The sequence below is a fragment of the Oncorhynchus mykiss genome, chromosome 27, assembly GCF_057628025.1.
Source record: "Oncorhynchus mykiss isolate SJ-2025 chromosome 27, ASM5762802v1, whole genome shotgun sequence".
Classification (NCBI taxonomy): Eukaryota; Metazoa; Chordata; class Actinopteri; order Salmoniformes; family Salmonidae; genus Oncorhynchus; species Oncorhynchus mykiss.
The window spans coordinates 11,732,026-11,744,959 of record NC_143048.1 but is presented as its reverse complement, the minus strand read 5'-3'; the positions used below and the strand labels follow the sequence as shown (position 1 = coordinate 11,744,959).

General features: G+C 47.0%; 1 protein-coding gene across 1 annotated transcript in view; it reads left to right on the top strand.

The window, feature by feature from the left end:
- ankrd13b (ankyrin repeat domain 13B) overlaps positions 1–12,934 on the top strand; it is a 42,593-nt gene that overhangs the window by 17,473 nt on the left and 12,186 nt on the right. Inside the window, exons 4-5 of the mRNA XM_021587586.3 lie at positions 12,098–12,143; positions 12,405–12,548. Coding sequence (XP_021443261.2) covers positions 12,098–12,143; positions 12,405–12,548 — 190 coding nt within the window. The remainder of the gene's footprint in view (positions 1–12,097; positions 12,144–12,404; positions 12,549–12,934) is intronic.

Sequence of the window (12,934 nt, the reverse complement as noted above, 5' to 3'; positions counted from 1 at the left end):
AGTTTCAGAAGAAAGTCTTTGTTTCTTGCCATTTTGAGCCTGTTTATTCAACGTAACCACCCTTTGCCTTGATGACAGCTTTGCACACTCTTGACATTCTCACAACCAGCTTCATCTGGAATATTTTTTCCAGCAGACTTGAAGGAATTCCCACATATGCTGAACACTTGTTGGCTGCTTTCCCTTCACTCTGTGGTCCAACTCATCCCAAACCATCTCAATTGGGTTGAGGTTGGGTGATTGTGAAGGCCAGGTCATCTGATGCAGCACTCCATCACTCTCCTTCTTAGTCAAATAGCCCTTACACAGCCTGGCGGTGTGTTGGGTCATTGTCCTGTTGAAAAATAATAGTCCCACTTAGCACAAACTAGATTACTTGGCATATTGCTGCAGAATGCTGTGGTAGCCATGCTGGTTAAGTGTGCCTTGAACTCTAACTAAATCACAGACAGTGTCACCAGCAAAGCACCCCCACACTATCCCACCGCCTCCTCCATGCTTCACGGTGGGAACCACACATGTGGAGATCATCCATTCACCTACTCTGCGTCTCACAAAGACACGGCGGTTGGAACCAAAAATCTCAAATATGATCTCATCAGACCAAAGCACAGATTTCCATCGGTCTAATGTCCATTGCTCGTCTTTCTTGGCCTAGGCAAGTCTCTTCTTCTTATTGGTGTCCTTTAGAAGTGGTTTCTTTGCAGAAATTTGACCATGAAGGCCTGATTCACACAGTTTCCTCTGAACAGTTGATGTTGAGATGTGTCTGTTACTTGAACTCTGTGAACCATTTATTTGGGCTGCAATTTCTGATGCTGGTAACTCTAATGAACTTATCCTCTGCAGCAGAGGTAACTCTGGGTCTTCCTTTCTGGTGGCGGTCCTCATGAGAGCCAGTTTCATCATAGTGCTTGATGGTTTTTGCAACTGCACTTGAAGAATCTTTCAAAGTTATTGAAATTTTCCAAATTGACTGACCTTCGTGTCTTAAAGTAATCATGGACTGTAATTTCTCTTTGTTTATCTGAGCTGTTCTTGCCATAATATGGACTTAGCCCTATTTGGTAAAAGACCATCTTCTGTATACCCTCCTATCCAAGATGGCGTAGCAGTCAGACGTCTTTGTCTTGTCTCGTCCCATGTCTATATATTTTTCTTCACATTACTTTTAATATTTTTCCTAAACCTCAACTTCAAAATACTCTCCTGCAACTGGAATACCTCATCTGAAGCTAGCTAGCTAACTAGCTACCAACTATCAGTCAGCTAACCTTTAGCTCGGAAACCTCTCGCCAGTTCGTACAACTCATTTCAAACCAGAGCATGCCGGACCTATTTTTCTCTCCATATCCCCAGATTCCTACCGCAAACTCTGAACCCTTTCATCTGGATCATGGCAGTTAGCTAACCGCAACCCGGGTTGACTACTCCTGGCTAACGTTTACATCCCGTAGTAAGCACCAACTAGCTAGGGCTCCTGGGCTACTCCTGAAGCCCACTCCTCGGCTACAATATCTGGATCCCTTCTACTGCCCGTACGGGGCACGGAACCCCGCCGATCCTTCATGACAGGAATACCGACATAATCTGCCCGAGGATCCCAACAGGCCCCTCAGGCGCAATGTCCCCTGAAGGTCCAATCTGCTAACCGTGGCCTGCTAGCTATCTATAGCATATTGATCCACCGGCCAGTTTCTTGGACCACTATACCCATTTTGCCAATTTGACTTGGACCCCTCTGCTACTTGGAACCCTATTCCAGGACTGGTCTATCAACGTCACCGCACGAGGAGGCAAAAACAGACTTTTCCCCCAAAGGCCCTTTTGCTAGATTGCTAGCCCCGGCCTGCTAACTGTCTGAATCGCCATGTCCAACCACTCACTGGACCCATACGATAACTTGGTTACGCATGCCTCTCCCTAATATCAATATGCCTTGTCCATTACTATCCTGGTTAGTGATTACTGTCTTATTTCACTGTAGTGCCTATAGCCCTGCTCAATATGCCTTAATCAACCATGTTGTTCCACCTCACACATTTGCGATGACATCACCTGGTTTAAACGTCGCTAGTGACTATATCTCTCTCTTCATCACTCAATGCCTAGGTTTACCTCCAATGTACTCTCTTCCTACCATACCTTTGTCTGTACATTATGCATTGAATCTATGCCATCGTGCCCAGAAACCTGCTTCCTTTACTCTCTGTTCCGGACGTGCTAAATGGACAGTTCTTATAGCCTTTAGCCGTACCCTTATCCTACTTCTCCTCTGTTCCTCTGGTGATGTAGAGGTTAATCCAGGACCTGCAGTGCCTAGCTCCACTCCTACTCCCCAGTTGCTCTCATTTGTTGACTTCTGTAACCGTAAAAGCTTTGGTTTCATGCATGTTAACATTAGAAGCCTACTCCCTAAGTTTGCTTTATTCACTGCTTTAGCAACCCGGATGGATGTCTTAGCCGTGTCTGAATCCTGGCTTAGGAAAACCACCAAAAACCCTGACATTTCCATCCCTAACTATAACATTTTCCGCCAAGATAGAACTGCCAAAGGGGGCGGTGTTAGCCTGCAGAGTTCTATCTTACTATCCAGGTCTGTACCAAAACAATTCAAGCTTCTACTTCTAAAAATTCACCTTTCCAGAAACAAGTCTCTCACCGTTTCCGCTTGCTATAGACCACCCTCTGCCACCAGCTGTGCCCTGGACACCATATGTGAATTGATTGCCCCCCATCTATCTTCTGACCTTGTGCTGCTAGGTGACCTAAACTGGGACATGCTTAAAACCCCGGCCATCCTACAATCTAAGCTTGATGCCCTCAATCTCACACAAATTATCAATGTACCTACCAGGTACAACCCAAATCTGTAAACACAGGCACCCTCATAGATATCATCCAAACTAACTCACCCTACAAATACACCTCTGCTGTTTTCAAACAAGATCTCGGCGATCACTGCCTCATTACCTGCATCCGTAATGGGTCTGCGGTCAAACGACCACCCCTCATCACTGTCAAACGCTCCCTAAAACACTTCTGCGAACAGGCCTTTATAATTGACCTGGCCGGGGTATCCTGGAATGACATTGACCTCATCCCGTCAATAGATGATGCCTGTCTATTCTTTAAAAGTGCCTTCCTCACCATCTTAAATAAGCATGCCCCATTAAAAAAAATGTAGAACTAGGAATAGATATAGCCCCTGGTTCACTCCAGACCTGTCTGCCCTTGACCGGCACAAAAACATCCTGTGGTGTTCTGCATTAGCATCGAATAGCCCCCGTGATATGCAACTGTTTAGGGAAGTTAGGAACCAATATACACAGCATGTCATGTACTGTCATGTTGTGTCTTGTTTCTGTCCTTTCCCTTCACCCTGTCTCCCTCTGCTGGTCGTTGTTAGGTTACCTTTTCTCCCCCTCTTTCCCCCAGCTGTGCCTTGTCTCCTCCTAACTACCTCGTCACCCCTTTTCCCACCTGTTCCCTTTTTCCCTCTGATTAGTCCTCTATATCTCTCTCTGTTTCTGCTCCTGTCTTTGTCGGATTCTTGTTTGTGTTGTTCATGCCTGAACCAGACTATCGTCGTGTTTGCTGCAACCTTGTCCTGTCCTGTCGGAACCTGCCGGTCCATCTGAGCCTACGTTTTGTTTTGTTATTAAAGAAGCTCTGTTTACGTTAATTCGCTTTTGGGTCCTCATTCACGCACCGTAACAGAAGAATCCGACCAAGAATGGACCCAGCGACTTCGGATCCTCTCCACTCAGCCGTCGAGATCCAGGGAGCGATGCTAGGCAGACACAAGCAGGAATTGTCTGCTGCTCGACATGCCGTTGAGACCCTGGCCACCCAAGTCTCCAACCTCACAGAACAGGTTCACCATCTCCGCCTCGATCCACCGGCCACTTCCAGGGCTTTCGAATCTCCGGAGCCCAGAATCAATAACCCGCCGTGTTACTCTGGGGAGCCCACTGAATGCCGCTCGTTCCTCACCCAGTGTGATATTGTGTTTTCTCTCCAGCCCAACACTTACTCCAGGAGCACTGCTCGTGTCGCCTACGTCATATCTCTCCTTACTGGACGGGCTCGTGAGTGGGGCACGGCAATCTGGGAGGCAAGGGCTGAGTGTACTAACCAGTATCAGGACTTTAAGGAGGAGATGATACGGGTTTTTGATCGATCTGTTTTTGGGGAGGAGGCTTCCAGGGCCCTGTCTTCCCTATGTCAGGGTAATCGATCCATAACAGACTACTCTATTGAGTTTCGCACTCTTGCTGCCTCCAGTGGCTGGAACGAGCCGGCTTTGCTCGCTCGTTTTCTGGAGGGTCTCCGCGCAGAGGTAAAGGATGAGATTCTCTCCCGGGAGGTTCCTTCCAGCGTGGATTCCTTGATTGAACTCGCTATTCGCATTGAGCGACGGGTTGATCTTCGTCACCGAGCTCGTGGAAAGGAGCTCGCGTTCTCCGTTGCCCCCCTCTCCGCATCACTACCATCTTCCTCTGCCGGCTCGGGTGCTGAGCCTATGCAGCTGGGAGGTATCCGCATCTCGACTAAGGAGAGGGAACGGAGAATCACCAACCGCCTCTGTCTCTATTGCGGTTCTGCTGGTCATTTTGTCACTTCATGTCCAGTAAAAGCCAGAGCTCATCAGTAAGCGGAGGGCTACTGGTGAGCGCTACTACTCCTGTCTCTCCTTCAAGATCCTGCACTACCTTGTCGGTCCATCTACGCTGGACCGGTTCGTCAGCTTCCTGCAGTGCCTTAATAGACTCTGGGGCGGAGGGCTGTTTTATGGACGAGACCTGGGCTCGGGAACATGACATTCCTCTCAGACAGTTAAGGGAGTCCACGGCCTTGTTCGCCCTGGATGGAAGTCCTCTCCCCAGGATTCAGCGTGAGACGCTACCTTTAACCCTCACTGTTTCTGGTAATCATAGCGAAACCATTTCTTTTTTAATTTTTCGTTCACCTTTTACACCTGTTGTTTTGGGCCATCCCTGGCTAGTTTGTCATAATCCTTCCATTAATTGGTCTAGTAATTCTATCCTCTCCCGGAACGTCTCTTGTCATGTGAAATGTTTAATGTCTGCTATCCCTCCTGTTTCCTCTGTCTCTTCTTCACAGGAGGAGCCTGGTGATTTGACAGGGGTGCCGGAGGAATATCACGATCTGCGCACGGTGTTCAGTCGATCCAGGGCCACCTCTCTTCCTCCACACCGGTCGTATGATTGTAGTATTGATCTCCTTCCGGGAACCACTCCCCCTCGGGGTAGACTATACTCTCTGTCGGCTCCCGAACGTAAGGCTCTCGAAGATTATTTGTCTGTAGCTCTTGCCGCCGGTACCATAGTCCCCTCCTCCTCTCCCGCCGGAGCGGGGGTTTTTTTTGTTAAGAAGAAGGACGGGTCCCTGCATAGATTATCGAGGGCTGAATGACATAACAGTGAAGAATCGTTATCCGCTTCCTCTTATGTCTTCAGCCTTCGAGATCCTGCAGGGAGCCAGGTTTTTCACTAAGTTGGACCTTCGTAACGCTTACCATCTCGTGCGCATCAGGGAGGGGGACGAGTGGAAGACGGCGTTTAACACTCCGTTAGGGCACTTTGAATACCGGGTTCTTCCTTTCGGCCTCGCTAACGCTCCAGCTGTCTTTCAGGCATTAGTCAATGATGTCCTGAGAGACATGCTGAACATCTTTGTTTTCGTTTACCTTGACGATATCCTGATTTTTTCACCGTCACTCCAGATTCATGTTCAGCACGTTCGACGTGTCCTCCAGCGCCTTTTAGAGAATTGTCTTTTTGTGAAGGCTGAGAAGTGCTCTTTTCATGCCTCCTCCGTCACATTTCTCGGTTCTGTTATTTCCGCTGAAGGCATTAAGATGGATCCCGCTAAGGTCCAAGCTGTCATTGATTGGCCCGTCCCTAAGTCACGCGTCGAGTTGCAGCGCTTTCTCGGCTTCGCGAACTTCTATCGTCGTTTCATCCGTAATTTCAGTCAGGTGGCAGCCCCTCTCACAGCCCTTACTTCTGTCAAGACGTGCTTTAAGTGGTCCGTTTCCGCCCAGGGAGCTTTTGATCTCCTCAAGAATCGTTTTACATCCGCACCTATCCTTGTTACACCTGACGTCTCTAGACAGTTCATTGTCGAGGTTGACGCGTCAGAGGTGGGCGTGGGAGCCATTCTTTCTCAGCGCTCCTTCTCTGACGACAAGGTCCACCCTTGCGCGTATTTTTCTCATCGCCTGTCGCCGTCGGAACGTAACTATGATGTGGGAAACCGCGAACTGCTCGCCATCCGCTTAGCCCTAGGCGAATGGCGACAGTGGTTGGAGGGGGCGACCGTTCCTTTTGTCGTTTGGACTGACCATAGGAACCTTGAGTACATCCGTTCTGCCAAACGACTTAATGCGCGTCAGGCGCGCTGGGCGCTGTTTTTCGCTCGTTTCGAGTTCGTGATTTCTTATCGTCCGGGCTCTAAGAACACCAAGCCTGATGCTTTATCTCGTCTCTTCAGTTCTTCAGTAGCCTCCACTGAACCCGAGGGGATTCTCCCTGAGGGGCGTGTTGTCGGGTTGACTGTCTGGGGAATTGAGAGGCAGGTAAAGCAAGCACTCACTCAAACTCCGTCGCCGCGCGCTTGTCCCAGGAACCTTCTTTTCGTTCCCGTTCCTACTCGTCTGGCCATTCTTCAGTGGGCTCACTCTGCCAAGTTAGCCGGCCACCCTGGCGTTCGGGGTACGCTTGCTTCCATTCGCCAGCGCTTTTGGTGGCCCACCCGGGAGCATGACACGCGTCGCTTCGTGGCTGCTTGTTCGGTCTGCGCGCAGACTAAGTCCGGTAACTCTCCTCCTGCCGGCCGTCTCAGGCCGCTTCCCATTCCCTCTCGACCGTGGTCTCACATCGCCTTAGATTTTGTCACCGGACTGCCTTCGTCAGCGGGGAAGACTGTTATTCTTACGGTTGTCGACAGGTTCTCTAAGGCGGCTCATTTTATTCCCCTTGCTAAGCTTCCTTCTGCTAAAGAGACGGCACAAATCATCATCGAGAATGTTTTCAGAATTCATGGCCTTCCGTCAGATGTCGTTTCGGACAGAGGTCCGCAATTCACGTCTCAATTTTGGAGGGAGTTTTGCCGTTTGATTGGGGCTTCCGTCAGTCTCTCTTCCGGCTTTCACCCCCAGTCTAACGGTCAAGCAGAACGGGCCAATCAGACTATTGGTCGCATCTTACGCAGTCTTTCTTTTCGCAACCCTGCGTCTTGGTCAGAACAGCTCCCCTGGGCAGAATACGCCCACAACTCGCTTCCTTCGTCTGCGACCGGGCTATCTCCTTTTCAGAGTAGCCTCGGGTACCAGCCTCCGCTGTTCTCATCTCAGTTCGCCGAGTCCAGCGTCCCCTCCGCTCAGGCTTTTGTCCAACGTTGCGAGCGCACCTGGAAGAGGGTCAGGTCTGCACTTTGCCGTTATAGGGCGCAGACTGTGAGGGCTGCTAATAAGCGTAGAACTAAGAGTCCTAGATATTGTCGCGGTCAGAGAGTTTGGCTCTCCACTCAGAACCTTCCCCTTAAGACCACTTCTCGCAAGTTGACCCCGCGGTTCATTGGTCCGTTCCGTATTTCTCGGATCATTAACCCTTTCGCAGTTCGACTTCTTCTTCCGCGATATCTTCGTCGCGTCCACCCGGTCTTCCATGTCTCCTGTGTCAAGCCCGTTCTTCGCGCCCCCGCTCGTCTTCCCCCCCCCCCCCCCCATCCTTGTCGAGGGCGCACCCATCTACAGGGTCCGTAGGATTTTGGACATGCGTCCTCGGGCCCGTGGTCATCAGTACCTAGTAGATTGGGAGGGGTACGGTCCTGAGGAGAGGAGTTGGGTTCCCTCTCGGGACGTGCTGGACCGTGCGCTGATCGATGATTTCCTCCGTTGCCGCCAGGTTTCCTCCTCGAGTGCGCCAGGAGGCGCTCGGTGAGTGGGGGGGTACTGTCATGTACTGTCATGTTGTGTCTTGTTTCTGTCCTTTCCCTTCACCCTGTCTCCCTCTGCTGGTCGTTGTTAGGTTACCTTTTCTCCCCCTCTTTCCCCCAGCTGTGCCTTGTCTCCTCCTAACTACCTCGTCACCCCTTTTTACACAGCAGTTAGGAAAGCTAAGGCTAGCTTTTTCAAACAGAAATTTGCATCCTGTAGTACAAACTCAAAAAAGTTCTGGGACACTGTAAAGTCCATGGAGAATAAGAACACCTCCTCGGGGGCTGCCCACTGCACTGAGGCTAGGAAACACTGTCACCACCAATAAATCAATAATTTCAATAAGCATTTTTCTACGGCTGGCCATGCTTTCCACCAGGCTACCCCTACCCCGGTCAACAGCCCTGCGCTCCCCACAGCAACTCGCCCAAACCTCCCCCACTTCTCCTTCACCCAAATCCAGATAGCTGATGTTCTGAAAGAGCTGCAAAATCTGGACCCATTCAAATCAGAAGGGTTAGACAATCTGGACCAACTCTTTCTAAAATTATCTGCCGAAATTATTGCAACCCCTATTACTAGCCTGTTCAACCTCTCTTTCGTATCGTCTGAGATTCCCATAGATTGGAAAGCTGCCGCGGTCATCCTCCTCTTCAAAGGGGGAGACACTCTAGACCCAAACTGCTACAGACCTATATCTATTCTATCCTGCCTTTCTAAGGTCTTTGAAAGCCAAGTTAACATACAGATTACCGACCATTTCGAATCTCACCGTACCTTCTCCGCTATGCAATCTGGTTTCAGAGCTGGTCACGCTCAAGGTCCTAAACGATATCATAACCACCATCGATAAGAGACATTACTGTGCAGCCGTATTCATCGACCTGGCTAAGGCTTTCGACTCTGTCAATCACAACATTCTTATTGGCAGACTCAACAGCCTTGGTTTCTCAAATGATTGCCTCACTTGGTTCACCAACTACTTCTCCGATAGAATTCACTATGTCAAATCGGAGGGCCTGTTGTCCGTACCTCTGGCAGTCTCTATGGGGGTGCCACAGGGTTCAATTCTCGGGCCGACTCTCTTCTCTGTATACATCAATGATGTTGCTCTCGCTGCTGGTGATTATTTGATTCAGCTCTACGCAGACAACACCATTCTGTATACCTCTGGCCCTTCGTTGGACACTGTGTTAACTGACCTCCAGATGAGCTTTAATGCTATACAACTCTCCTTCCGTGGCCTCCAACTGCTCTTAAATTCAAGTAAAACTAAATATATGCTCTTCAACCAATCGCTGCCAGCACCTGCCCGCCCGTCCAGCATCACTATTTTGGAAGTTTCTGACTTAGAATATGTGGACAACTACAAATACCTAGGTGTCTGGTTAGACTGTAAACTCTCCTTCCAGACTCACATTAAACATCACCAATCCAAAGTTAAATCTAGAATCGTCTTCCTATCTCACAACAAAGCATCCTTCACTCATGCTGCCAAACATATCCTCGTAAAACTGACCATCCTACCGATCCTCGACTTTGGCGATGTCATTTACAAAATAGCCTCCAACACTCTACTCAACAAATTGGATGCAGTCTATCACAGAGCCATCCGTTTTGTCACCAAAGCCCCATATACCACCCACCACTGCGACCTGTATGTGTTGTTGCTTGTGTCGAACTGCCTTGCTTTATCTTGGCCAGGTCGCAGTTGCAAAAGAGAACTTGTTCTCAACTAGCCTACCTGGTTAAATAAAGGTTTAAATAAATAAATAAAACCTTGTCACAACACAACTGATTGGCTCAAATGCCTTAAGAAGGAAATAAATTCCACAAATTAACTTTTAACAAGACACACCTGTTATTTTAAATGCATTCCAGGTGACTACCTCTTGAAGCTGGTTGAGTGAATTCCAAGAGTGTGCAAAGCTGTCATCAAGGCAAAGGGTGGCACTCAAATATAAAATGTATGTTGATTTGTGTAACTCTTTTTTGGTTACTACATGATATGTGTTATTTAATAGTTTTGATGTCTTCACTATTATTCTACAATGTAGAAAATAGTAAACAAATAAAGAAAAACCCTTGAATGAGTAGGCGTGTCCAATCTTTTGACTGGTACTGTGTGTTTTCTCAACATCAGGTTATGGTCAATAATATCAAAGGCTGCACTGAAATCGGTACAGCTCCCACAATCTTCGGATCAATTTCTTTCAATCAATCATCAGTCATTTGTGTCATTGCAGTACATATTGAGTGCCCTTCTCTATAAGCATACAGAACGTCTGTTGTCAATTTGTTTACAGAGAAATAGCATTGTATTTGGTCAAACATAATTTTTTCCCAACAGTTTGCTAAGAGCTGGCAGCAAGCTGATAGAACCCGTAAAGTCTACTTTATGTACGACTTTGGCTTCCCTCAAGGTCTCAGGACAAACACCTTCTCCTCTAGACTCAGATTAAAGATATGATAGATAGGAATGGCCGTTGAGTCAGCTACCATCTTCAGTATCTTCCCATCTAAGTTGTCAATGCCAGGTTTGTAAAAAATATATCTCCCTTTCCCACACTAACTTTTTCGTTTTTTTTAATTTATGAATACGATGGTTCACTCTTCGTTGTTGGCATTTCCTGTCTAAGTTTTCCCACTTTGCCAATTAAGTAATCATTAAAATAATTGGTAACATCAAATGGTTTTCTGATGAATAAGCCATATGATTCTATGAAAGATTGAATTTGAATTTGTCTTTCTGCCCATAATTTCATTTTAAAGTAATATTTAATGTACTCCAAAGTTCATCGATTTTGGCTTCATAATAAAGTTTCTTTTTTTCTTTTTGTTGAGTTTAGTTACATAATTTCTCAATTTGCAGCAAGTCAGACAGTCAGAAGTGCAGCCAGACTTATCAGCCACTCCTTTTGCCCCATTTCTTTCAACCATACAGGTTTTCAATTCCTCATCAATCCATGGAGCCTTAAGAAACTAACTGTTAGAAGTGTTAACAGGTGCATGTTAATCAGTAATTGGAAGAAGCAATTTAATAAATTCATCAAGTGCAGCGTCTGGATGCTCCTTATTAATCACGTCAGACCAACAACTATTTTTTTTTATACATCATCCACATAAGTCACAGCAAAATATATACTATTTTAGGCCCAGCTTTTGGAACTTTGGCTTTCCTGGATTTTTCCACTATATTGTGATTACTGCATCCAATGTGTACAGATACAGATATCCAATGTGTACAGATACAGATATCCAATGTGTACAGATACAGATATCCAATGTGCACGGATACAGATATCCAATGTGCACGGATACAGATATCCAATGTGTACAGATACAGATATCCAATGTGTACAGATACAGATATCCAATGTGCACGGATACAGATATCCAATGTGCACGGATACAGATATCCAATGTGCACGGATACAGATATCCAATGTGTACAGATACAGATATCCAATGTGTACAGATACAGATATCCAATGTGCACGGATACAGATATCCAATGTGCACGGATACAGATATCCAATGTGCACGGATACAGTTTATGATTGATGTGGACTCCTTTCCTCACCCCTCTCTCTTTTTCTCTCCCTCCCAAGTCCAGAACGCTGCACTCCCCCCACTAGCTTTATTAATCCCGCCTCCTCCACATCTGTATGGATTTTATAATGTCGTATGTTTTTCTCCAACACCACTTTCCATCCATTTGTATAGCAGACCCTCATGCCAAATTGAGTCAAAAGCTTTTTTGAAGTCAACAAAGCACGAGAAGACTTTGCCTTTGTTTTGTTTTTGTCAATTAGTTTGTGCAGGGTGAATGCGTGGTCTGTCGTAAGGTAATTTGGTAAAAAGCCAATTTGAAATTGTTTTCACTGAGGAAATGTACAAGTCAGCTGTAAATGATAACACAGAGGATTGTCCCAAGGTTGCTGTTGACGCATTTCCCAAGGTTGTTATTAGGGTCAAATTTGGCTTCACTTTTGTGGATTGGGGTTGTCAGTCCTTGGTTCCAAATATTGGGGTAGATGCCAGAGCTGAGAAGGATTTAAAGAGTTTAAGTTTAGCCAATTGGAATTTGTGGGTCTATATTTCTCTCTCTCTCTCTCTCTTTTGCTCAAGGCTCAGGACTTTTACGTGGAGATGAAATGGGAGTTTACTAGCTGGGGTAAGTCATAATAAGTAATGTTTTCGGTCTCTCAGATGTTTACCTGTATGGATTATGGCTTCCTGCTTGACTGTATATGGTGACAGACTTCCTTTCTCTGTGGGTCTGCATTGTCTCCAGAGAAATAGAATCCCTAGAATGGTTTAGACCCCCAAAAAATGTACACTCAAAATGGCCACCAGTCCACCCATCACAGGGCCATTGACTAGAATGGCCATTCTAGGAATTATATTTCTATGGTTGTCTCTCTCTCTTTCTTAGTGCCGCTGGTGTCTCGTATCTGTCCCAGTGACACGTACCGCGTGTGGAAGAGTGGCCAGTGTCTGCGTGTAGACACCACTCTCATGGGCTTTGATCAGATGACCTGGCAGAGAGGAAACCGAAGCTTCATCTTCCGGGGTCAAGGTCAGGGTTCAGGGGCCAGTGTGTATGTTTATGTGTGCGATAGTCTGTGTGTATGTGTGGTCGAGTCCTCTTTTCTATTGTCACAGGACTTCCTTCCTTCTTTCCCCCTCTCACTGTCATTAAGTTAGTCACAGTCTGACAGATCTCTCCATATCTTGTTTTGATAGAACTTCCTCTCACTGTCTTAGTGACTCCTCCATCTTTTTAAATGGTCCTCCTCCGTCTTTCTGTTGCACTCCATTTCGGTCTATATGACCTTTCTTTTCAGTCTCTCTCGACTCTTCTCCTCCATATGTTAGTCTGAACCTACTCTTCTCTACCTCTAGGGCTCTCTTTAGTTTAACTGTACCTCCTCCTTTCTGTCTATGTCGCTCTTACACTCTGTC